This window comes from Solanum stenotomum, chromosome 1 (genome assembly GCF_019186545.1).
Source record: "Solanum stenotomum isolate F172 chromosome 1, ASM1918654v1, whole genome shotgun sequence".
Lineage (NCBI taxonomy): Eukaryota > Viridiplantae > Streptophyta > Magnoliopsida > Solanales > Solanaceae > Solanum > Solanum stenotomum.
In genome coordinates, this window is record NC_064282.1 from 19665492 (window position 1) to 19693219 (window position 27728).

General features: G+C 32.1%; 2 protein-coding genes and 1 pseudogene across 2 annotated transcripts; all 3 read right to left on the reverse strand.

The window, feature by feature from the left end:
• Positions 1 to 2469: 2469 nt before the first annotated feature.
• On the reverse strand, positions 2470 to 12858 carry LOC125875091 (protoheme IX farnesyltransferase, mitochondrial). The gene is made up of 8 exons (XM_049556175.1): positions 12448 to 12858; positions 6397 to 6526; positions 5903 to 6040; positions 5646 to 5779; positions 4971 to 5096; positions 4472 to 4575; positions 2638 to 3041; positions 2470 to 2519 (listed from the first exon to the last, which is right to left on the reverse strand). Exons 1-7 carry the CDS (start codon positions 12765 to 12767, stop codon positions 2671 to 2673), a joined length of 1323 nt encoding a protein of 440 aa, XP_049412132.1. The 5' UTR covers positions 12768 to 12858; the 3' UTR covers positions 2470 to 2519; positions 2638 to 2670.
• On the reverse strand, positions 6247 to 6353 carry LOC125854035 (U6atac minor spliceosomal RNA; annotated as a pseudogene).
• Positions 12859 to 13458: 600 nt separating the features above from the next.
• Positions 13459 to 18250, reverse strand: LOC125875012 (protein NRT1/ PTR FAMILY 7.3-like). Its single transcript, XM_049556065.1, has 5 exons — positions 18026 to 18250; positions 15982 to 16102; positions 15591 to 15808; positions 14752 to 15314; positions 13459 to 14634 (listed from the first exon to the last, which is right to left on the reverse strand). Exons 1-5 carry the CDS (start codon positions 18242 to 18244, stop codon positions 13773 to 13775), a joined length of 1983 nt encoding a protein of 660 aa, XP_049412022.1. The 5' UTR covers positions 18245 to 18250; the 3' UTR covers positions 13459 to 13772.
• Positions 18251 to 27728: the final 9478 nt, after the last annotated feature.

Here is a 27728-nt window from a genome sequence, read left to right on the forward strand (position 1 = left end):
TTATTTTGTAAACCACCACATATAGTCACACCATTTTTTATCATCTATTTTTGCATTTACATACCCTTTTTTAGGAATTACGCAAATTCATCGATTTTTTGTATGTATTAGCCCATGGATCTGGCGCCTCGGAGCACCCAAAAACTTTTCTATAAAAACTTCATGAATACCTCCTTATTGAGTTGGGGAACCACCACATATACTCTCACCATTTTTAACGCCCATTACTACATTTATAGGCCTTTTTTCTAGGAATTACGCAAATTTATGGATTTTTCGTGTGTATTAGCCCATAGATCTGGCGCCTCAGAGCACCTAAAAAGAATTTCTAAACTAATATTATGAACACCTCTGTGTTGAGTTGGGGAACCACCACGTATACTCACATTATTTTTTTAACACTCATTTTCACATCTACAAACCCTCTTTTAAGAATCATGCAAAGTAATTCATTTTTCGTGTGTATTAGCCTATGGATCTGGCGCCTCAGAGCACCCAAAAATATTTTCTGATAAAACTTCATAGGGACCTCTGTATTGAGTTGGTGAACCACCATGTATACTAACACCATTTTTTAACCCCCATTTCCGCATTTACATAACCTCTTTTAGGAAATACGCAAATTTATCAATTTTTCGTTTATATTAGCTCATGGATCTGACGCCTCGGAGCACCCAAAAAAAATTTCTGCAAAAACTTTATGAGGACCTCCTTATTCAGTTGGGAACCACTACCTATACTCACACCATTTTTTAATATCCTTTTCCATACTCACGGGCTCTTTTTTAGGAAATTATGTAAATTCATCGATTTTTCGTGTGTATTAGCCCATGAATTAGGCGCTTCGAAGCACACAAACATTTTTCTGAAAATGCTTCATGAGGACCTCCGTATTGAGTTGGGGAACCACCACGTATACTCACACTATTTTTAACGCATATTTCCGCATTTACAGACCTTTTTTTAGGAATAATGCAAAGTAATTGATTTTTTGTGTGTATTAGCTCATGGATATAGCACCTCGGAGCACCTAATTTTTTTTTCTTAAAACAACTTCAGGAGGACTTTCGTAGTGAGTTGAGGAACCACCACGTATACTCACACCATATTTTTAATGCTCATTTCTGCATTTACAGGCCTTTTTCAGGAATTACGCAAATTCATCAATTTTTGTGTATATTATAGCCCATTGATCTGGCACCTCGAAGCACCTAAACATTTTTTCTAAAAAAAACTTTATGTGGACCTCTGTATCGAGGTCGGGAACCATCACACATACTCACACCATTTTTTAACGTTCATTTCCACATTTAAAGGTCCTTTTTTAGGAATTACGCAAATTGATTGATTTTTCGTGTGTTAAAGCCCATGGATCTCGCGCTTCGTTGCACCCAAAAAAAAATTCTGAAATAACTTCATGAGGACCTCTGTATTGAATTAGGGAACCACTACGTGTACTCACATCATTTTTTTAACACTCATTTATGCATTTATAAGCTTTTTTTTAAGAATCACGCAAATTAATTGATTTTTCATGTGTATTATAGCCCATGGATCTGGCGCCTCGAAACACCAAAAAATCTTTTCTAAAAAAACTTCAACCTCTGATATTGAGTTGGGGAACCATCACGTATACTCACACCATATTTTAACGCTCATTTTCGTATTTGCACGTCCTTTTTTAGGAATTACGCAAATTCATCAATTTTTCGTGTGTATTAGCTCATGGATCTGGCGCCTCGGAGCATCCAAATATTTTTTCTGAAAAGACTTCATGAGGACCTCTGTATTGAGTTTGGGAACCACCACGTTTACTCACACCATTTTTTAACGCTCATTTTCACATTTGCATGTCTTTTTTTAGGAATAACGCAAAGTAATCAATTTTTCATGTATTAGCCCATGGATCTGGCTCCTCAGAGAACTCAAACATTTTTATAGAAAAAAATTCATGAGAACCTCCGTATTGAGTTGGGGAACCGCCACATATACTCACACCATTTTTTTAACACTTATTTCCGTATTTACAAGCTTTGTTTTAGAAATTACGCAAATTCATCGATTTTTCAGGTGTATTAGCTCATGGATCTAGCGCCTGAGCACCGAAGAAATAACTTCATAAGGACCTCGATATTAAGTTGGAGAACCACTACGTATACTTACACTATTTTTATAACGCTTATTTTCACATTTACAAACCTTTTATTAGGAATTACATAAATTAATCAATTTTTCGTGTCTATGGGTCTTGTGCCTCAAAGCACCCCCAAAGAAACTCTGAAAAAACTTCTTGAGGGCCTCTGTTTGAGTTGGAGAACCACCACGTATACTCACCATTTTTTTAACATTCATTTCCGCATTTACAATTTTTTTTAGGAATTACGCAACTTTGTCGATTTTTCGTGTATTCTTAAAAGTTAAAGACATCCCACATCCTGGGTAACTCGAACCTTTATCAACTATAACATCCAATAAACCTTATAAAGAGGTAGTTCTCTTTCCGTTTTTATTACAGTAGTAAGATAACAAAATTGTCTAGACATCCCACATCCTGGGTAACTCGAACCTTTATCAAATATAACATCCAATAAACCTTATAAAGAGGTAGTAGTTCTCTCCCCCTTTTTATTACAGTAGAAGACAACAAAATTGGAGGAATGGTTCATTAACTTAAAATGTAGCATATGAAGGAGCTGGCAAGAAAGGAAATGGAGCAACCGAGGCATATGCTACAGGTGGCCGACATTGACCATTTCCTATTTTCTGCTTTCTTTTTTCTTCTTGTGCCTCTTCTGTAGTTTCCAATAAAGGTGACATCTCAATAATCTTACCCGTGTGTTCAACAGTCATTTGCTGTTCACTCTCAGTTACACGATGAACTAGAAGCCCAGACATAAATACAGGAAGATACAGAAGGCTGGCATGGAACATTCTCCTAGCATCTTTGGTTGTACGGTTCATGTAGAATGATATTGCTGTACCGCTGATTGCCAGAGCAAGAAGTGTCGATTCCAGGCAAAACCACCCAGATGTCAAACCCCCTGCACACACAAGGTCGTAAGAGAAGGCAGTCTAGATAGAAGCATGAAGAGCGAGGATTAAACATTAAGAAAGTGCAATCAAACTAACAACCCAACACCAGATGTGCACAATTCAGGTTCCATAATGATGTAAACAATTTCATGATTTTATGTACTTCAATGAAACCTTCACATTTTTTCATTCCAGGATGACTTGAAATGTTTGACATGATTTGAAAAAATAACACTTGCACCCAAAAAGGTTATTTATGCTTTCAGCAGTCCCAAGATGATGTCCACCTTCTTTGTAAAGAAATATTAATACATTTTATATCATAAGAAATTTTACAAGACAAACCTTTGTCCCCTCTTAACACATCAGATCTCTTTTTGACAAGTATTCGCATGTCCTTGTTAACACACCATTGTCATAATCATAGTGAATCTAGACCACACTCAACTCTTGAAGAATCAGTAGTAAACAAATCAAGAACCACCAGCCTTATAAATCTGACAATCTAGGTCAAACATAACTCTCATCAACCTCAAATCTCAACAGGATGCAGAGAAAAGAAGTAGAATTCAAGAATACAATCTAAATAACTTCACAAATGTCACTCAATAGTATATCTTCGCTTATATGCTGATGGACTAATTTAAACTATTCTTGGATTAATCCTAAAAATAAACATTCTTGACCACTAGTGTGCCCACAAGCATATTGACACTTGACAGTAATATTTCATTTGTCTCAAACAGTTTATACAAGTTCACATGGTAATCAAAATTATGACATTTGACTATCAAATTCTACTTATGTACTGCCTTGGGACCTTATTGTTTACCCTTATTTGGCCACCTTCCGAGTAATCATTCATGGCCATTATGGGGAAACCCTTTACAAAGGAGATACATTTTCTTTGGTTAAAGGTAATGTTGAACAAAGGAGATACATTAGTTGCATTTACATATGAAAGGTTGAAATCTGGTGATCTAACACAGGGTTTCAATAAATGGTTCAGAATATTAAGAGATTTTCATCTTTGGACCGTAGGTGATGGAATTACTTTGATGATTTGTATAAATATTTTGTTTCACTAATTACTAGGATTTCAGATACGTAATGGTACGAGTAATTTTGGACTACAAGATCAGACCAGATTATAGAGCAAGATTTTACAAGTAATAGTCAACAAATTGGAATTTTCAGTACTCATTTTAATGTGTATAATTTTTATTTTTATTTTGCCAAAGTGCGGAAGAATTGACATCGAATTTAACTAAAATAAATGGTCAATTGTACCATTTTTAACTTAGGACACCAAAAGTTGGACAGAGAAACATACAAGTCCAATTACCTTATAAAACTTAATAATTCAAATTGTGCCAAATAATTCTTCACACAGCGCAACGCATAAATGGGAGTATTCCTACATAGAAAAATTACTCACAATCATAGGCCAGGTAACCCAATGGCAGAAGATATAGGCAGTTTCTCAAGGCTACAGAGGCAGTCCTCTGACCAGAAGCATCAGCAAGAGAGTACATTCTGAACCTGTACAGAAAATAAGAAATGATAAGTCGAGCAGGAATCTTAGGACCAACTTAGAAAAAATATAACATTGGACATTATGAGGGAAAGAGATGCTACATGACGTCAAGCTGTTCATGTACTTTATTGCAAGGATTATCAAGAAATAATCTTCCCACACCCCCACCACTCAATAAGCTTCTATAAGCCCAAAATTTTTGTTCACAAATCATCACGCGATGACTAGCTGAGAACCTCTTTAAAGATAGCAGATGTTTGGACAATCCTTGGCCTCTAGATGCATATGGCCATTAAAATGAAACTATATGGCTACATTCACTACACAACAGCCTTAACATTGAATATCACTACATAATCAATACTAGTATGGCCAAAAGTTCAAAAGAGAAGATGCATACCCTCCGTCAGCATAATCTTTACGGCACAAGTAGGCTAAGGCCATGAAATGAGGTATTTGCCAAAAATACAGAGCAGCTGGGAGGAGCATTCCATTGAGAGACACCTGACCAGAAGCTGCAGCCCACCTTTACAAGGAGAGAGAATCTTTCAGAATGGTACATCAGCTTCAGAACCATGACAATAACAGCAATTACAAAATACCAGAAAGCATGGCTAACCAAAAACTAAATCTAAGAATCTGCTGCAAGTTATACTCCTATAACATTTGTATAGAAACAATCACTTCAAAACGAAAACATGCAATTCAGCGGAATAAAAAATATGTCATCCTTTCTGCAACTAATAACTAGTGAATTTTCCAGGCACTGAAGTCAAATTAATGATGTTCCATGAAGAGTGTGTAGCCACATACAGAAGGCAAACCAGTAATACTTTGCAAATGAAACTCAAAGCAAGTATAGACCTCAAAGCATGCCGAAATGATTGCTCTAGTAATTTTGCTGCATTATACAGCACATGGATTTGCTTATCAATGAACAATCCCAAACCAACTACCATTGGGAGGCATTTTTAGCAAGAATAGAACGATATACAATCACATCTCCTTTGTGCAGAGGTACATAAACCCGAGATTGATAAAGCAGAAGCCTAAAGGTGTATAGCAAGACAATTACCCAAGCAGGGGAGGAATAGCACCAACAATTGCGCCGACCCATGTATTAATTGGATGTATCTGCTTTAGTGGTGTGTATACAAATGCATACAACACAAGATTCGAAGCACCAAGGCCAGCTGCCAACATATTAGCCTGTACAGACCTTGTCATAGAAATTGTAACATCAGTCCCTTCCCCATTAATCCATGCAACAGAAAGATAATTATCAAATTGCAATACATATTGTTAGACTAGTTGCAAAGGATATCTGGCCACCTTGCTAGCCAGTAAAGCAGTGCCCAGCATGCCAGTAGAAGCTGCCCATGTTACTGCATGGGGTATACTGATTCGTCCTGACGGCAATGGTCTTTTCTTGGTTCTGTTCATCTTAGCATCATTTTTCACCTCAAACACCTGAGAGCAAACACAAGAATAATTAATTGCATGGAGTTCCACTTCTTGAAAATGTATGTAAAAGTACATGCAGCATGAAATGTTATTGATGGATACAATCCCATTGTCATTAATTGCTTCGCAAAGAAAAACATAGAAAGAGAAGGGAAATATTTCTCTACAGCCAACTGAGGGATTTTTCTCACTTTCAATGGGGAGGGGAGCTAACATAATTTTCATTTAGGTGAAAGTGCGGTTCTAGTAACAGGTAAATCCCTAAGGCTGTTCCCATCCCTGCTGGGGACATGCCAACCACTCTCCTTTTTACGAACACTTTCGGTGAAAGCGTAGTTATGAGCAAGATTCCAGTATTGTACCTGATTTAATGTGCTAGCTGATGCCGCAACCATCATTGTGCCAGCACATGTGCAGCAAAGTCCCATGTAGTCAATGGCACTACCACTCCCAAGGATATATCCAGTGCCAGAGGTTGCAACTACAAGCATGCTGATAACAGTGTAATTAGAGGAAAATGAAGCAGCAAAAGTACAGGGCGGTACTATATTGTGTAGCTTATTTGCTAACATTCTGGAAATAAGAGAGTACGAACAATCAGAATATGCAACACATTTAAGAAGTAATCAGCAAAAGTAAAAAGAACCTAGAAGCTCTTCTACTCCAAGGAAGCCAAGGACTAGTAAGATTTGAAATTTGGAATAGTGCAAGAACTCTTTTTTTTCCTTACTAAAATAATTGTGTATCAGAACGCAGAAAGATGAGAGTGTAGCCAGTGTACAAGAACAACAAGCATCTTGTCTACTTTTTCTACTTCTAGTTTGGATCCAAGGCCCTATTCTTTTGTACTTAACATGGATATGAATCTAAATCATTCATATCTCAGCCCATTGAGGGGCCATTTATTTTTATTATTAAGATTATGATGTCTGAATTTGAGCATACATCTGAAAAGTCAGATAATGTTTCTAAACCAGCCATGAAAATGAACATAAATCTAACTCTCATAACCTTGAAGATGGACTTGCAAAAAAATTTGCCATATAAATTTACTTGCAAGGTTACGAATATCCTTTGCTATTATTTCTTTTATAATTATTAAAAATAACATTGAGATACGAGCCCAAAACTTGTAAAGTAACCCATCCATACCAGATAAATGAGGGATAAAAACTGGTACTTGTTATTATCAAAATCAAGATTCCTACTATTGTAATCTATTGAAATTTGTTAAGCCAATTCGTCTTACTCTTAAGCTTTTGTTTCTGATGCTAGAAAACTAGTGTCACAAACTCATTGTACTTAGATTCATCAAAATGTTAGAAAATCTCTTCTTTGTACTGGAATTAACCCACCCCAACAAACACACAACTTATACCAAAGCCTCTTATTGTAATGGTAGGGAAGACAATCAATCAAGATTTACGGTGTAAGACCAAGAAAATTGTGAACCTAAGAAACTAATAGGTAAAGAATTTGAAATATTACTTGTTCAAGACATAAAGATTCAGTTGGCTGGATGAGATAAGAGGTTTTAAAAGAAAAGAAAAAATGCAGTTAATAGGCTGATATCTGAATGATTCAAATTCAGACCCCATTTAGTGCAAGTAAATAAGGCTTAAGTGCAATTGTTTTCCTTTTAAAGCCTCTCAATAGGGTCTAAATGAATCTGAATAAATCAAATCTATAACAAAGTCTTAATACCATTCAAACTTTCTAAAAGCATAATTTTTTTGGCAAAAGAACTTCATCCATTGTTATCCGCTTCTGCAAAAAGAACTTCACGCTTCTCATTCTCTCTCAACTATCAACCTGCCAAATCTCTTCTCTAGAATAGGTAAGATATCAAAATCTTTCCAAGTATCTACCTACATTTAGATTCATATGCAGTTGCCGTCTTGGATCAAATTAGAGAATTGTGTCTCTATTTTGATTGAATGCAATTGAAAGAGAAGCCTCGATTAGCGTTGACCAACTTACCAACAGTAAAAAAATTACAGACGACTAAAGATTGGGGGTGGGTCAATGATAAAATTTATAACTTGATTAAGAGAAAAGAAATAGCTCAACTTTTGCATAGATTGATGGACTCTAGGTGCAAAAAAGGAAGAGGATTGAGGAGAAGAACCATGGGACCTAGGGGTGTGTATCGGTCGGTTCGGTTCGGTTATAAATATTATTGGTTCGGTTTATCGGTTTTCGGTTTTTAAATATGTTAAACCGATAACCAAACCAATAAGATATTTGTTATCGGTTTTCGGTTTATCGGTTTTAGGTCTTTAACGGTTCGGTTTTCGGTTTAACCAATAAGAAAATGTTTTCAAAACAAATATATGACTTATCCAATAATTTGACGCGATACGTATACATCGAAATAATCATTCCAAATGAGACAACAAGGACCAACTTGTTGTATTTTGGTCATCACAACAAAGACTTGGTTAATTTTCGATCACCATAATATATATAAAACGAGGTCCCCTTTATGCAATAAAGAGAATCAAATAAAACCAAATCATAGACAAAAGTCAAAACAGTAGCAAATGAGGCCATGCTTATGGTAGCTAAATGAAGTTCTTACGTTATTTAAAAAAAAACACACACACACACACAATTTGAATTCCTGATGTTAATCAAATTGCAGATATTTACAATCGTGCAAAAGCTAATATTAGTCAATTATAATCTAACTACAGTAAATAAGTAATACTAAAAAGTAAAACCTAAAGGTTAAATAACTAAACGTAGAGAGGAGAGTTAATTGTTAAGTAGTGTTAATTATTGCGTAGGGTTTTATATTTTTAGTCTAATATACTACTAATTATATTAATATTTTTTTAATATATTATATATATGTATAACTAAAAATTAAAATAGTAAATTATTATATTCTTAATGGGTTATCGGTTAACCCAATAACCCAATATTAAAAACCAATAACGAACCGATAACCCAATAATTTTTTTTTGTAAAACCATTAAATAACCGTTATCCCAATAACCCAATAACACTTTTTTCGGTTCGGTTTGGTTTTTGCACACCCCTAATGGGACCAACCAAAATCAGTCAAGAAGATATTGAAGGGTGGAATTCTTGGAGTATTAGAAATACTGACAAATTCATTTGGGATATTTCTCATAGTAGAAGTTCTCTCTATTGCATATTCCTAATCTAAAATAAAATATAAAGTCATAAAAAAATCAAAATTTAATCAAATAATGATTTTATTTTGTTTCAATTAAGATTTTTCTAATATTTTATTGCTAAATCATTTAATTACTATTTAATTTGAATTGTAAAAAATTTATTATGTTTAAATATATTAATTAATTGCTCATACACATTTAGATGTTGAAACAACAAAGAATCTTAATTATTTAGTGTTCAAAGTAGAAAAAAACATCTTAATATTCAAATATGTATAGAACCATACATCTTAATCTTAAACAAGCAAGGCCTTATTATATGCTTCAATCTTCTTACTACTACTACTACTAAAACACAAACCCCATTAGGAAAAAACTTCTCTTGATAACAAAGTTGTTTCCCTTGTTCCCATAGCTTAGCATCAACAACCTAAGACTAAAATTGGTTTGTCCACTACACTCCTTCCTCTTACTTTTGGCCCACAGCGTACTATGTCCGACTTTTTGTGTTGTTTTTTTAAGCTTTATTTTGATTATCATTTCACCTCATATGTTTGCAATGTAAATATAATACAAACAGAAATAAAAAAGAATTGAATATGAATTGAGTGTTTAACAATATATATTTATCCCGCTCAACTTTTGCCTCTCACTTTTGGACCCTCTTAATATGTTTTAAGGTTTGAACTAGACCTAGCATCACCCAGAAAACAAAAATTAGACTAAAAACGAAGCATTCTATTAAAAGGTAACCCTTTATTGGACATTGTAGACGCTTACTAGACAAGGACCAAGTGAATCAGTCAATGAAGTACCCTATACAGACACAGACAACCTCAAGCAGCTGTACGACACCCATTTAATCATGTATTTTTTTATGATTGTGGTGTCCAGACCAGCTTTCGCACACCTCGACTAATTCCATGGGATACCTGCCACCTCCCAGCAGCAGGTACCAAGTAACTCTGTCCACCAAGGCTAGGACAAATGGGAAGAACCACCAAGTGTTTCATACTTCATTGACTACTAGGCCACACCCTTGGGTGCACCATTTAATCATGTTTTAGCAAGACTCATTGACCTTCTAAAGGGTTTGTCCTTTAATGTATTGCTATAGGCTCCTGTTTATCATAGAAACATCAACTAATAACTAATAACTCAGCCAAATTACCAAAGTTTTGGGTTTTGACCCCATAAAATTTTGACTATCCTGCAGCAGCCAACTATTATAGGAACTTATTTCTACACTGTGACTCGTGCTTCCTAACCACCACAAGAAAAAGAAACTGTTAGAATATGAATAGGTTTATACAATCCTATTAGAATAGGAATAGGTTTATACAATCCTATAAGAATAGGAATAGATTTATAAAATCTTATTAGAATAGGAATAGGAATAGAAATAGAAATAGAAATAGGAATACTAAATAGTATCCTACTTGGTAAAGAATTGTATTCTAAGGTCTATAAATAGGGTCTCAATGTAATAATGTAGACACAACAACAATTCAATAATATTTTTTTCCTATATTTCTCACAAAGCTTTATTTTGATTATCATTTCACCTCATATGTTTGCAATGTAAATATAATACAAACAAAAATAAAAAAGAATTGAATATGAATTGAGCGTTTAACAATATATATATATCCCGCTCAACTTTTGCCTCTCACTTTTGGACCCTCTTAATATGTTTTAAGGTTTGAACTAGACCTAGCATCACCCAGAAAACAAAAATTAGACTAAAAACGAAGCATTCTATTAAAAGGTAACCCTTTATTGGACATTGTAGACGCTTACTAGACAAGGACCAAGTGAATCAGTCAATGAAGTACCCTATACAGACACAGACAACCTCAAGCAGCTGTACGACACCCATTTAATCATGTATTTTTTTATGATTGTGGTGTCCAGACCAGCTTTCGCACACCTCGACTAATTCCATGGGATACCTGCCACCTCCCAGCAGCAGGTACCAAGTAACTCTGTCCACCAAGGCTAGGACAAATGGGAAGAACCACCAAGTGTTTCATACTTCATTGACTACTAGGCCACACCCTTGGGTGCACCATTTAATCATGTTTTAGCAAGACTCATTGACCTTCTAAAGGGTTTGTCCTTTAATGTATTGCTATAGGCTCCTGTTTATCATAGAAACATCAACTAATAACTAATAACTCAGCCAAATTACCAAAGTTTTGGGTTTTGACCCCATAAAATTTTGACTATGCCCCCAAGGCCTAGCTCAAGTGGCAAAAGGTGGAGGATTTGTGGCTTAGGTCGCAGGTTTAAGCCCCACACCATGCAAAGCAAAGCCCGATATTTAAGTGGAGAAGGGTAGAGGGGCGGGCCCATTATCCATCGAGTTTAGAAGGCTGTGATTGGTCCAAAGGGCGGGTCACAGACGGATTTCTCGATTATAAAAAAAAAAATTTGACTATCCTGCAGCAGCCAACTATTATAGGAACTTATTTCTACAATGTGACTCGTGCTTCCTAACCACCACAAGAAAAAGAAACAAAGGAAGAAAACACACGAAATTGAAAAGGAAAATTAAAACAAGGGGTGGAAGCACTGAATCTAGAACTACACACAACCTAATTCTCATAAAAATCTGAGATATGTAAAGCGACTTGAAACCGAAGTTCCAGCCACAACAAGCATTATTTAGTGTCTCTAAATCTAAAGGAGCATAGAGAATTCAATATTCTCCTTACAAACGTCTAATGTGTCTTAAGTATTCCCCAAATCAATATCCCTTGAATGCACCTCAACCAACCCACTGAACAACCTACGATAACACGCATGCCCAGATGCTGAATAAAGTTATCCATCAAACCAGGCAACATGGGCTACACTATCAATATCCCATATTCTTTTAAAAAGAAGTTAAAGTTACAATTATCCCATCAAGATTTTTCCTAATCTACAATTGGAAAACCATATAAATGCCTCTTCAAAATGAAAACTTTAGGTTGTTTCAATAAGCACAATCAAACAGGCATAAACATCCCAATAACTCTATGAAGTTAATAGATACACGAGTTAATATACATATTCCAATAATTAGATTCAGCTAGTTATAAGCCGTTCCATTACAAAATCAATCAATCAACTAGACCATCAATCCCAAACAGAGCTGGGGCGACAATCAAACCTATGTAACCATTCCGGTCCACATAATTCCAATACACTACCTTGAATAAACAGTTTATTACACAAAATTAGCAATTCAATAAGAGAATTCATACGGAAAAAAGTCCTAACCTTAAGCGAGCTTTAGAAAGCTCCGCATAACACCGCCCGTAATGCTTAGCCATGTCCACAATATCCCTACCTTTCAAAACTGATGCAGCCGCAAAAGATGAAAGATCGACAGCTGAAGAACCCGGAGATCCGGTTCGAACCCACTCCGTCGATGAAAATCCCACCTTTACTGTACCGGCGGCTTCAGTAGACTCCGGTCCGGAGCCGGCGGATGTAGAAGTGGATCTGCTAGCAACGCCACGATTAAGCAAAGGAAGACGACTGTAGGAGGATTTGGATGTGAGGAGTTTGGAAGAGAAACCCACCGAGTTCCTCCACATGGTGCCGAGTCTTGAGAATGTTTGGAGTTTGATCTTTTTGACCTCTGAAATTTCACAAGTCGTGTTTTGTTCCTTAATTATCTTTCCTCAAGAACCAAGAAGTGTAACTTTAGATTTTAAGGGTCATTAGAAGGGGGTATTTCTATTTGAGCCCCTGAAATTTTACAAAATTGTGATTTATATACCACATATTATGTAGTGTCTTTTTGTGCCAAGCTTTTGGGGATTGATATTTTATGAGAAAATAAATCAAGGTAGCTAAGAAGACGTCTTCGTCAACATGTTTGCTTACTAGCAAAGGTAATATGGTAATTACAAGTGTTTTTATTTTGGTGGACACATTTTTACTTAGGCCCTCAAATCAATAATTTGAAATTGAATTTTGTTTGAATGTACCATTTGAAATACCACTTATTATACCGTATTGCTAGTAGGATATAACCAAGATCGAAATAAGTGCTTGAATTGGATCACACCCTATCTTTCTGACATAGAAAAACAACCAAACATTTGGCTGTGGTAGAAATTTGTAAAGAAACTTTACTGCCATCTTAGATAATGCTAAATCCACACTACTTTTTGGTCAAAGGAATAGAACCAGAATGTTGATTTCTCATATTTTAAGTGGTCTATTTGGTTTATGCTCAATTGGGCTATTTTTTAGGGAAAAAAAGGTATGTTAGAATATGTGGAATAGAACAAGAAGTAATTTTACTAATGCAAAGAATAGCTCGGTACATATCATTCTTCTTGAGGTTCTGCTGGCCATCTTCTTTACACTTTACTCAAATGGCTAATTTCAACACATCTTTGGCTCAACTTAGATAAACAATGATCATACCCTTCTCTAATCTGTTACTATTAACTTATATATACTAACAGTGCATGTAAAAGAATTTTTACATTATTATTCGTAGTAGTACCAATGAATCCTTCGTCCAAATAGACGACCAGCCTGCTAACATTGTGTCATGGAGATTAGATCTTTTTTAATCAATTTTGAGCCTAGAATCTCAAATCACCCTGCTTCTCTTCATCTTGTTTTCCACTACTTCTTTGTTCAAACTCAATGTACTTGTACCACTTAGCACAAATGAGGTAGACCACAAAATCAGCTATTGTCAATGCTGCTAAGAGGAAGTAAAATCTATCCAAATGGCCTTTGTTGAGGTTTCCAGGTATCCATCCAGGCATTTTATCATTAGTCGAAATTTTAATAACAATGGAAACAAGCAAACTGCTGACATAGTTCCCTAGTGAAATTGAAGTCATGCAAAGTGCACTTCCAAAGCTTTTCAATCCATCAGGTGTTTGTCCATTGAAAAACTCCAATTGTCCAACATACATGAAAACCTCTGATGCTCCAATTAGTACATATTGTGGGACTTGCCAGAAAATACTTAAAGAACTCGAATTCGTGCACTGTGAACAATCTTTGTTGGCATATTTTAACCTGAAATGCTCTACTATTCCAGCTGCTAACATTGCCATTACAGCAATTATGAGGCCAACTCCCATACGTTGGAGCTCGGTTAGTCCTCTTGGAGATGACTTCTTTAGACTGGCAACGAGGGGGTCAAGAACTCGCCTGTAGATGAAAATGAATGCTGCAACACTAAGGATATCAAAGCTTGACATGCTAGCAGGAGGGATGTGAAAGCCTGAGACCATGGTTTTCATGGCATCGCCTTGTTCCACGAATAAAGAGGCCATTTGAGTGAACACAACAGAGTAGAGAATTGTACAAAGCCAAATTGGAAATAGTCTTAGAATGCATTTCACTTCTTCCACTTGAGTTACTGGACAAAGGCGCCACGGATTATCTAATCTCTCTTTTGATGTGATTATAGCTGCTTTATCCAAGAATCTGTTACCAAGAATATTTTTGTTATAAATATATCCACTTTTCCTTTGTAAATGTAAACAAAGCGCAGCACAGCAACAACTAGGAAACAATGCAAGCACATAGGGCTGAATAACTTACCTAAATTCTTTCGTATGCAGTATGTTTCGACTGCTATTATCAGCAAGCTCTCTTCCATCACCTTCATATAACTCATCTCCATTTGAAGGTTGCTCTATCTTCCATTTCCTAATTGCAGCTACAACCACTTGACAAAATCTTGAAATAGGGTTCCCGGTTGGCTTGAAGTGTCGGTACCAAGGTGTCCCAACAAGAAACATAACTAATGCCAAAATAGCTGAGCCAGCTGATGCCCAAAAACCCAATGTCCACATTCCCTTATCCTCAAAATAGACCAAAATGGTGTTTGAAAACAGAGATCCAAGATTCAATGCTAAGTAGAAATAGCTAAAGAAAGACAATTTGGATTGACTTTCTTGAGGATGATCTTCATCAAATTGATCTGATCCAAATGTTGCAATGGTAGGTTGATACCCTCCATTTCCAAGAGCAATTAAGTAAATGGACACATAGAAGAGCATTGTATGGAGACTTGAAGGGGATCCACAAGGGACTTCTTCATCTCCACAGCCATTAGGCTTGATCAAGAAAATGTATGAACATAATGATAATAATACTAGTCCCTGCAAAGAACACAAATTTCAAATTCTTAGTACCTACTATTTCAACATGAGTTCAATTTTAATACACTACGTATGGAAAATGAGCTAGGTAACGACTTATTAGCGCCACCACACCTATGAATGCATAACATGTGTCTTGTATACACACATGGTTAATGATAGGCATTCTCACTTTATTTTTTAACTACTAAGGTTAAATTACATGGTTCTGGTCTAAAAATCGAGTGTTGATAACTCTAAACATATGTGAAGAGTGAAATGAGGAAAATGACTTACCGCGACAAAAATGGCTTGGAAGATGGCACAAGTCTTGTATCTACCCCAATAGGAATCACTTAAGAAAGCACCCAAAAGTGAGAAGATGTAAACAGTTCCAGTCCATTTGCTAACATTGTTAGCTGCTTCAGCATTATCTTGCCCCATAACTCTAGTAAGAAATAGGACTAGATTCACTCCAACTCCAAAAAATGCTAGTGTAGCTAAACCTTGATTCACTATATACATCATCCAAAAACAAAATAAATACTACTAGACAAAGTAAAGTTACCAAATTGACATACTATCAGTGTATTTTAACCGATTATTACATGTAAAGTTAAAATTACTGTAAATAGTTACATGTTGATTGTGTTAAAAAAAAAAGCGTAACATAACATGATAAACTTACCAAGTAATAGAACACCAGCAAACCATTTTCCAGTCGTGGCACGCACAGCAGGGCGACCATGCTGATCTACAGTTCCATCAAGGGTGAATTCTTCATGTGGAATATTCCCTAAGTTATCATCCTTCAAAAATTAAAACAAGGAAAAATATTTGTTAGTTAAAAGTAGTCGTCGTGTGATGTATCAAGAAGGTCTTGTTCAAGCCTTCCTATAAAATAAACACAAGGTAAAGCTAACTTGTACTCCGTAAATACATGACACATGTCTTCACATATCACTTTTATTGCTAAAGGATAGTTACGTTATATAAATACATATTTTCATGTATTAATTAATTAATTAAAAAAAAACAAACAAAAAATGGCATTTTCTTTTCGTTTTCAAGATATAAATACTTCTCTTTTAAGTTTTAGTACAAACATTTTACTTTTCCTCTACTTTCTCCAATAATTTTTGGAATTTCCACCTTATATCAGATAGTCATATTGAAATTCGACTAAATTTGAATTGCACACTGCCCAAAGACGACACTTCCAACATATTTTTTCTATTATCACGGATCAAATCCAAGACCTTTTAGGGTGAAAGAATCCTAACCATTCTGCAATATTTCATGTGGGTATGATTTCTCCTTTATCCCGTGAAAGGGACGACGTCTACACTCTACACGACGTGTTATATCATATATTTGTCTTTTTACAACGTTAAAAGTAATGTAACAATTTTCTGCAATAGAGAATTAAATAGATGTACTTTTAGTACTACTCTTTTATTGTTGAACATCTCTTTCTAAGTCATTAATTTACTTGGCGTGACTGGCCTCTCTTACACATATACTCATCAATCATCAGAATGTGTATCTAAAGCCAATAATTATGCCATGGCACATTTTTATGCTATCAATTTCCTATAGTAAAACACTAGTTAGTACTGCACGTTTTGCTTGAACTTGCACATCTAAAATTCGTATTCAATTAAAAATTAAAAGTCTACACGGCAAGCTAACTCTGACATGACTTCAATTTTGTGATTTAAATTGTATTCTAGCTCCGTCCTATATTCTCACACTAGGTTTATTTGATCCCATATGTTCTTTTATATGTAAAAATTCATCAAAATTATGATAAATTACTCAAAACTAAACACCTGATTTTAAGTGTTTAATAATGAATCCAATACTAAAAACCTTAAAAGTTGAACTTATTAAATTCAAATTTTAGATTCGAGTTTAATGTGCTACAACAAATTATAACAGATCAACTAATAATGAAAAATAGTTTAGACCAATGTGTGCATAAAATAAAAGACGTCCAAAAAAAAAACTAGTCGATATAGAAATTAATGAAATGATGTGCACCATAAGATGTTTAATCCTCGTTAAGGGATCGAGAGGCCCTAGTATGAATAGTAATTAAAAACCCAAAGATCGTAAAAAGTAATAAAGACATATGGCAAGAATAAACTAAATTAGAAAAAGAAGGAAAAGTAGAAGACCATGATACATATGCATGCAATTGAAGAAGCTAAGAATAGAGACAGAGCGGATCTAAGGTTAGGTGGTTAAAACTAATTATATAAATATAATATCACATCATGTTATATTAAGATTTAAGAGTATATATTTTTGAAATGACTTAGCCCAACAATTATAGTATCAGACTACGTACATAGTTCACCAAGACTAGGGATATAATACAAGGAGGTGCAAGGGGATTGAATTGAACCTCCATCCTCAGATAATTATAAATTTATGTAAATAGGATTAAAAAAATTATTGAATCTTTTTGACATAATGTTATTTCCTTAAATTCACTTATTAAAATTTCTTGACAGCGGCAGCATCAAACGCCCCCATAGCGGTAGCCTTAAAAAAATCCTTTTGAATCGAATCATAATTCGAATCCACAAAATTCAAGGCATAAACAACATATATACATATGAAAATGATAAAATGTGTTAGTTCGTTCTGAATTCATTAACTTCAGATCAAGAATAGAGGAGTGAGTACGTAATAATGGAAAGGGAAATGCATATATACAAATTTACCATTTTGCCAATGTTTAAGCACTCCATTGTTTGTTGTGTTATAGACCACAAAGCTGCTAGCTGAACTTCAGTTGGAAGAGATACTATTTGTTTTCTAATTGGAGGATCGGATAAAGGAAATAAAGGAAATGCATGTGAGGTAGGAGGAGAGATGGAAATTGGTGGCCTATTTATACATGTTTCAATGCACACATTAAATCGGATTTGGTTCCTTTCCATTATATTTTTTTTTCAGTTCGTCAACTAATACGTTTAAATGAGTGACACGATTAAATTTAGCAAATATCTTAACAATAATAATAATATATCCAATAAAATCTCATAAAGTGTGATATGAAAATGACAGAATATATACAAATTTTAACTATGATTAAAATATTTTTAGTATGCAATATAAATCTCCCCAAATATTTTGATACTCATTAATGTCAATTTGTAAGAAAAAATGAATTAAAGAACGTGTGAGGGGAGTGAAATCATATTTTTAATTTTCAATTGAAAAATGGAAAGCAGACTAGAGTACTGTTGAAATTATCTGTGATAATATTTACTCTAATTACCTTTCATTTAATTTAGTTAAAATGGTGAATATATGAAAAGACGTGGGAAAGAGCATTGTGATACTAATATTTATTTTGATGATATTAGATTTAATCAAGATTTTAAATATATGAACGACCTTCTGATTTATCGATTTTTTCATGTACAATTTACAAATAAAATTAATGAGTACCAAAATTAAAGGATGCCTTCCAAAATTTAACATTTTAATCATGGTTAAGATCACTTGTTAAATTGATCCAATCTTGATCTTTAATTTTTTTTTAAAACATTATTAGATAAATGTTACTTATCTAAATGTGTACTTTAGAAAATGAAAAAAAAAATGTACTAAAAAGAAGTTGAATCCAATTAAATCAATAAAGCTATTGGAGATATATTACGTACGCAAATGAAATGATTAAAGTTAGAGTTGAGAAACATTATTATCCTAATTCATAGGCACGAAGAAGTAGGAGACACATATCAAAGTTATTTTTCGGTCTTCTCGTAGTTTCAATTTATTTGTCGAATTTTCATTTGATAATTCTATCCAAGTAGCAAACTAGATTGGATTAGCCTCAAGAGTCAAGCTCATTTTGACGGTTCTAGTTATAATATGTTGATTGTCGACTTGTATCAAAGTTATTTATCAGTACTCTTTTTATTTCAATTTATTTGTCTAATTTTCATTTGATACATAATTTTATGGTGTAATTTGTTTTTTTGTAATATGGGGAAGGGGTTAGCGTAAACATAAATAAAGTTTCAATTTTGGAAGTTTTAGACTTTACATTATTGCAGAAATTTAAAGAAAAGTTGTATTCAAGTGGTGGAGGTGTTCATGTCCACTTCAATATAATCACACAATTGAATTTTGAGGGAGACGCAAAAGAAAGTGAGCAGAAGAAGAATTGACACCTCAAAAAAAAGACAATTATTAACAACTAGAGGTGTTAGCTTGGCCATTGATTTTTTATATATATAATTATTCGGTATTCAAAATTAATTATTATCCTATTTATTTAAGAAAAAAAGTCTTAAAATTTAATATCGAAACAATTCATTGCATTTGACAGTGATGTTTATTTAATTTTGAACACTGTTACACATCTCTATGATTGGATTTTCTGTGTATCAATCACCACCTATAGAATCTCACAAATAATTGGTGTTGATTAGACAAATACTTAGTTACGACATCATTTTCTTAGAAAAATAATGGCAACAATCCACATGAATATTTGGCAGCCATTTAATACCAATTTATCGATAAATTAACGATAGGAAAGGGTTGTTAAATAAATATTACTACATTTAGGGAGAAAATAACTTAAAGGGTAGAAACTAAAACTATCTTATATCATGGTAGGGGTATTTATTTATAAGGAACCGGAATTATAAGAGCTTAAGGTAATGTAGTAAAATGATTTATTGCAATCTAACAATAATAATATATTCATTATTCAGTATATTCTTATAAGTGGATCTATGGAGGGGGACTAGGGAGTGTATGTCACGACCCAAAATGAGTCGTGAGTGGCACCCACACTTAACCTCTTAAGTGGGCGAACCAAGGAATTCAAACCCCAACATATATCAATAACTCAACTACGAAAAAAACAATAATGCGGAAGCTCAAAACTTATTAAAGTAACCAATCAAATAAACCTCTAAAGTCTAACACTTATTATCCCCAAAATCTGAAAGTCATCACATCAAGGACATCTAATTTTCAAATACTAAGTCTAAGAGTATTAAAGACACCAAAGTAAATGAATAAAATAGTTTATGTCCGAAAACTAAGGACATCATGCCATGACCAAGAGAATCCAACACGAGCTGGAATGAATAGCTCACCCTGGAACCTGATGTGCTGGAGACTGGCCAGAGTTGAGGGCGAGTCGAAGTCACTAATACACTCGCTGCACTCCACAAGAAAAAAACAAAGAAAAACACAAGTAAGGCTCAGTACAGGGCAACATGTACTGAGTAGATATCATCGGCCAACCCAAAATAGAAACTAATATGTAATGAATAATAGTATAAAATCAACTATGACACTTACCAGGTGGCAAGCAACAAACACACGAACCAGTGTCAACAACACTAAAGTAAGTACATAATCATTCAACAATATCAAGATCACACATGAGGATTCATGCCTCCAAACCAAACTAATTTGGGAATTGAGTTCTTTGAGATTGAGTACATTAAGTTAATTCAATATCTTTTTCCTTTAATGTTACTGTGTCGGAATGTGACACTCCGATCCAATAATATTGTGTCGGAACGTGACACTCCGATCCAATTATACTGTGTCGGAACGTGACACTCCGATCCAATAATATCATTAATTTATCATTTATTATCACCACTTTTCAATTCATTAACAATATTTCATCAAGCCTTCTTTATTCAAGGCATCACTTCGATAGAGAGGGTTCAAGATTATCAATTCCACAATCTCAAGATTTCAAACCAATCACAAACCACACAACCAAGCTACACAATTACACAATCACACAATCACACAATCAAGTACATAGAGAACTTCACAATATCATTTAATGCATATCAATCACTATTAAGAGTCTATCTATCAAATAGAATAAACCATAATTTGTAAGAACCGAAGTCGGGCAAGCTACTTCTCCAACGCTTTTCCTTTCCTCAAGGCCTCCAAACGTTCTCAATCTATCACGTATGAATAATTTGTAAGTTAACGAATCTATAGACATTCATACTGCTCTATGTCTATTCTAGACTCAAAAACTCACCCAATCTATAATCAATTTCCTAAAGTTCAAACCTAAGGGTAAGTCTCAATTCCTCCCATTATCAATAACTTTAAGGATATTCAATTAATATAATACATCTAATATTTAATTACCTATCTCAATATATATAAAATTAAAATCCGATTAAATTGAAACCTCTGGTACAAACTCAGTTGCAACCCACATGGATTCAATTGTCAATTTCTTTCCAGTTAATCCTCACGTCTAATAACGGAAGACACCAATTTGTCTCCCAAAGTCAACCATTAATCCCTTAATTAGCCCACCTTCAATTCATAACCAAACCATTATATTATTCCCTCAAGGTTCAACTACACCATGACTTTGTTTCTAACTTTTCCAACTCAATTAATCTAATTTCCTTTCACACCCAATATTATTGTAATAATAAAACAAATCTGACATAAATCAATAACATAATAATTAAATAATGAAACCTCCCACCGATCAAATTAAACATTGTTCACTTTCTCTAAAGTCAAAATAAAAAGGACAATCATCTAAAGTCAAAATAATATTTTCTATCTCACCAGTTGTTCTCATCATAAATCTAACCATAATATTATTATTATATAAATTTATATCACTAACAATCTCAATATTCAAAGTTCAATAATTTTGCTCACCTGAAGCCGCCGTCGGCCCTTTCTCTTTGTTCTACGCCACTTTCTGTTCTCTCCCCTACTTTTCCTTCTTCTCTACATATTGTTTAATACCCTAATTAATATACCTGATTAATCATAAAAATAATGGTAAAAGTCACCCACTACTAATTTTAATATTATTTTCTTTAATCATCAATTAAATAAATTATTAAAACTATCCCATTAATTTTATAATTATAGTTATAAAAAGTCCAAAATACTCATTTAAATCTATCGAAAGAGTCTTTTATGCAATAAAAAGCTCTAGCACTCAAAATGACCTAAAGGGTAGTTATAGTATATGTGCATATTTCTATCGGGTAAAGACATTATTTTTGATAGATCCTCGACTCAGGAAAAACATATTTCTATTATCTAAAAAGGTGAAGACGACCAAGGACGACCAAGGGCAAATTCGTAAATAAGCAAAATGTACAGCTTAATAGCAATTGTACTTCGTGCATAGAAAGTACTGAAATTCCAAAAAAATCACCCAAATTCTAGCATATTCCTAAGGCCACGTGGCTATCCACACATTGGAAGAGTAAAACAAAACACATGGACTTCTATAAATGTAGGGCCCATTATTGCCTTCAAAAGTTTTCTTACTTTTTTTTAATATACTAATAAGTTTATAACATTAAAAAATCATATGAGTACTTTTTTTCTTTTTTTTAAAGTAGTGTAACATTCAATCTACTCAAGTGTTGTATTTTGTTATTCCTTCTTAAATTCATAAATAATTTATATTCATCATATTTATGAAAAACAATTAATTTCATATAAAAGGCTATTATATATATAAATATACACACTAGACACAACATTCTGTATTAGCAAAAACATAATATTATATATCTTTTAAATTTTTAAGTTGTTAATTATTATGCTTTACATTATTATTTACGTCAATTTCAATATATATTTATATACTGATCGAATTTTTGACTAACAAATACAAATATTTTCATTGAAATTTCATTAGTTAATTAATTATTCAGTGTAATTTTTCTTCCGTATACAATTAATTGAAACTAATTGAATATAACACAATAATGGGTTAAAAGGAAAAGATTAATGGATAGTGCCTTAGTTTTAAAAATCAATATTTTTTCCATACACTACTTAGTTTTAAAAATCAATATTCTTTCCATACACTATTTTATTTACCCTATAATAATATAAGAAATTTTCAAAGTAGAATTCAAAACTAAAAAGGGTCTCAATTCCTTTTCACATTTAAACTCCAAATTTTTTTTATTTTTTTCGTATTTCTCCGAAATGTTTAATAAATAATTTAAATTATAAAAATTTACAATAATATGCATTAAATATAGGAAATTGTGAGACCAACATAAATTTAGATGGTTTCGAAAAGTTAAAATATGTGCATTCACACACTCAAATTAAAATTTTTTAGATGAATTTAAGAAAAGTAGACAAATTGTCATGAAAGCTTCAATCATTATAATAAAAGGGTGAAAAATATGTCAAATCGCATGTTCAAATTAATCAACTTTAACCTATATTTTTGAGTCACAAGCTTCAAAACAGTTTTCAAAGTTATACAATATCAATCATTAATCACATTCTTGAACAAATTTAATCTAAAAAAATATACATCATAAAAGAAATTGAAATAAAATAGGTTAATTTTTGTCTTTTCATCTCCCATCTTTTAATATATTATTACCTCACATTATAATTAAGAATTATAAAAATTGAAAGTGAATGAAGACATGAATATCTATTAAAATCTCTAATAAAGAAGACAATTATGGAGGGAGGTGAAAAACTGATTGAATTGAATAAATATTTTTTTAATTATAAAAAATTAAATAAGTAAATAAATTTTTCTCCCATCTTTTAAGATATGCAAAATTAAATAATGAAAGCTATGAATATGTAAGATTAGATAGTTATGAGTATTTTATTAATATAATTAAGACTATATCATTAATAAATATGTAGAGGTGTGAGTTATAAAAAATGAATTTACTATATTAATAAATTGTAAAAATAAAAAATTAAAATCAAAAAGGAGAAAAAAGAAAGATAAAAATAACTTTGCTTATATCTGATTTTATAGATTTTTTATATATAAATAACAATTACATTTGTAATATTTTAATTACAATTATATTTATAAATGTTTTAAATTAAATAAAGAAGGAAAAGAAAGAATCTTGAAAAGATAAAAAATAGTAGTATAATATAAATGAGGAAAGAGAAAATGTAAGTGTAGTTATTTTCAAAAAATTTTAAAAGCATATAATTATTTTGAAAAAAGAGAAGGAAAATTAAGAATGAGAAAGAAAAATCTAAGGAAGATATAAATAGTGTAGTAATAATGAGGAAAGAGAAAAGTTAAGTGTACCTATTTTTCTGATTATTTTTTTTAAGAACAAATTAAGGGGAAAAAATTGACAAAAAATATAAATGGCAATTTTAGCCAAAAGAGGTGCCACATCACATCAGATTTTTATCATCTGGTTTTATAATGTCTCTTAAATATTTAAGTTATTCATTATTATGATTTATAGTAATTTTTTATGTCAGTTTCAAATAATTCATGTTATTTTCTCTGTCCTAATTTATGAGACATTAATAGAATTTTGATAGTTAACCAAATTTATTATATGTTTTTAAAATATCTAAAATTGTTAATTATTGTGATTTATAGTATTTTTACATCATTTCATATAATATATGCTATTTTGTGTGTCTTCGTTTACGTGTCACTGTTAGAATTTTGAGAGTCAATCTAATTTTTTAAATGTCATCTAAATATTGTAAATTTCTAATTATTGTGATTTATACATATTTTAAATAATTTTTAAATATATAAAATATTTTTAAAAAAAGCAAGACAAATTAATTAAGACAGAAAAAATATAAATTTGATATGAATTCTAGAAAAAAATATTAACTCTATATCATTCTACCTGAGATTGTGTCATACTAATTACTAATCATTTTTCTGTTATTATTTAAGATAAATTACACGTTGAACTTTATGTAATAATGAGATGCGCTTCTTAATTCTAATTTTTACTTGTGAACAGTAAATTAAAAATATAGGCGTTTAAGAAAATAACATATAACAATTTAATATAAAAATAAATTATTTTTAAAATCTATAAATTTATATCAGTATGCATTAGTAAAAAGAAAATTAAATTTTAAATCATGAGTATTACCAAAATAACAAATATTCCCATAATTAGTACCGACAATACCTGAAATTTGTTTTTGAATTAATCAACATTATTACATTATTTTATTTATGCAAAAAGTTTGATTGGGGAAAAAATATTGATCAAATTCGATTTAATCTTTTTGTTAACAAATTTATTCTTTAAAAATAATAATAAAAAAATAGTAAACACTTAAAATTTCTCTATGAAAAATTGATATTAAATTTGTAAGTAATTATATTGAATCCGTATACGGGCCTTCAATTATCTAGTATATATATATATATATATATCCATTTCATGTAATCGCAACATGTATATGCAAATGTTTGTTTTTAAATATTTAAATTTATCAAACAACATTTTTGAGAAATAAAGGTGAAGTAATACATAAACCTAATTACGTTTCTATGAGGTTTAGCTCTTTCAAGGCAAAAACTTTTAGTAATTCCTTTATTCAATTAACGTCATATCAATTATCATGACACTTTTACAAGTCAACTTTGGTGCGTGATAAGGAAAGACAAGTTGTTAGTATATTTTATTTAAATATTCAAATTATTAAGTCGTGTTAAATAATTCAAATTTTAATAAGAAGTTCTAATTAAAATCTATAATCAAAAGCAAAAAGAGAAAAAGAAACTGCCCCAAGGAAAAGACCCTTCAATTTTGCTATTTGGACTTGAAAGATGATATAAACTCTGTCCATTTTTTATTTATATTAATAGTTAGTGTCTTTATTTCTCCATCTTTATAAGGTGGGATAAAATTACATACATATGATCCGACGCTTAACGAGCACATTGCACCAAAAGGGCATGTCCCCAAAAACATGTACCAAAATGGGATTTTTCGTCCAATATTGAGTGACAAAATTGACAATCAAGTAAAATTCAATCCATGAATTAGGGAGATGATGATGAAATCAAGCTATCTAAGTATTAGAATACCTACTTTTTTATTACTAAATTAGACTTTTAAGTCTAACTATATATTTTTTCTCTTCAAAGTATCAAAATGGAAATTGATAATTAAAGTAGGCACCTATTAATTAGGCTATTGTATGTGAATCCAGTGAATACCATTTGCGACTTAGCTGTTTTTTCGCTCTGTATTTAGTATTAATATTGGATCTTGATTAAATTTGGATTTGCATCAAAAAGTTTCATAATGAAAAATAAAATATTATGTAACAAAAGTGACTTTGTATCATATGCACATAATATTTCACGTTAATAAAATACAGTGCACAAAATATTCCGTGTTAGTAAAATACCGAAAAGAGCCGCATCCATGTGTGATGACGTAAACTTACTAAGCATATCTAAATATGTTAATCTGAGTGTATATCCTCTGGCAGCCACAACTTTTACTAAGTATGCGTTTGGCCATGCGATACCAAATCACGATATGGTGTTGTGAGATGGAATCACCGTTTGGACATGCGATTTTACGTTGATTCCATCTCATGATTCCTTATCATGAGAGGTGATACCATATTCTCCAAAAACCATGATATGGAATTATATGGTGATTCCATATCATGATTTGAGATATTTTAATACAATAATTGATTCATGAGTTTATATTTTGTTAAAACAACCCCACATTTATATCTACTAACCATTTGTTTCATATGTAAATAAAATTTATGATCACATCATTACTTTTTAAAATTTATTATTCTCACCAATATAAAATTTATTATTACTTTAAATTTGGTGAATATAAATGATAAAGTAGAAATTCATTTGGTGAATATAAATAAGAACAAAGGGAGTAATACTTTTTTGATTTTTCATAATAAAAAAAACGTCTTAATCTTATGACTAAGCATAATTGATAAAAGACAATTTTCATTGGCAGTGCCGCACTTTCTTAATTTTAGTATTCGCAAAATGTTCGTTCACATGACTGAAGAATATCAAGTCCAATGGATTGAAGACTTGGGAAAAAATTGATCAATTAGTTATTAATATTTAGTCAAGTAGACTAGTTATAATTTTTTTGATTAAATTTTATTAGAAGTGTTTTTGACTCAAACTTGTGGTAACTTTTTAAAATTTCATTATTCTATAATATTTAACTATTGATTTTTCTTGTAAATAGTTAGAAGTCAGTGATGTTTGTTAATTTTTATCTTAGTGTATTTAACTTCTAAGTTAATATTTACTCACTAATGTATGTTTTTTTTCTACTTTATACGTTATTTGTAAGAGTAGTTGAGAGATATGAGAATATAAGTACAATTTATGTTCAATTTTTTTAATTAAATTAAAGTTAGATGAAACAATTACTTAAGTGGAGAACAAATAACTTTGTAATAATTTATTATGCGACTTTATAATTTTTTGTTTATTTGATAAGATTGAATAAACAATTGGGGCTATTTTAATAGTTTTACAACTTGTGGGATTTTTATGTTTATGAGAAAATATACAACACAAAAATTCCATATCGCATGTCCAAACAAACCTTCAATTTCATCTCATGATTCCATATCATGATACCATATCATGAT

What these genes read in the sequence shown, in the direction of transcription:
- LOC125875012 (XM_049556065.1), bottom strand. Translation starts at nt 18,244, where the DNA reads ATGGAAAGGAACCAAATCCGATTTAATGTGTGCATTGAAACATGTATA. An exon ending in TGCTGGTGTTCTATTACTTG is followed by an intron (nt 15,809 to 15,981) that starts GTAAGTTTATCA and finishes TGATGTATATAG; the next exon opens with TGAATCAAGGTTTAGCTACA. An exon ending in TCCAAGCCATTTTTGTCGCG is followed by an intron (nt 15,315 to 15,590) that starts GTAAGTCATTTT and finishes TGTTCTTTGCAG; the next exon opens with GGACTAGTATTATTATCATT.
- LOC125875091 (XM_049556175.1), bottom strand. Translation starts at nt 12,767, where the DNA reads ATGTGGAGGAACTCGGTGGGTTTCTCTTCCAAACTCCTCACATCCAAA. An exon ending in CAGCTAGCACATTAAATCAG is followed by an intron (nt 6,041 to 6,396) that starts GTACAATACTGG and finishes GTTTGCTCTCAG; the next exon opens with GTGTTTGAGGTGAAAAATGA. An exon ending in AAAGATTATGCTGACGGAGG is followed by an intron (nt 4,576 to 4,970) that starts GTATGCATCTTC and finishes TTTTCTGTACAG; the next exon opens with GTTCAGAATGTACTCTCTTG.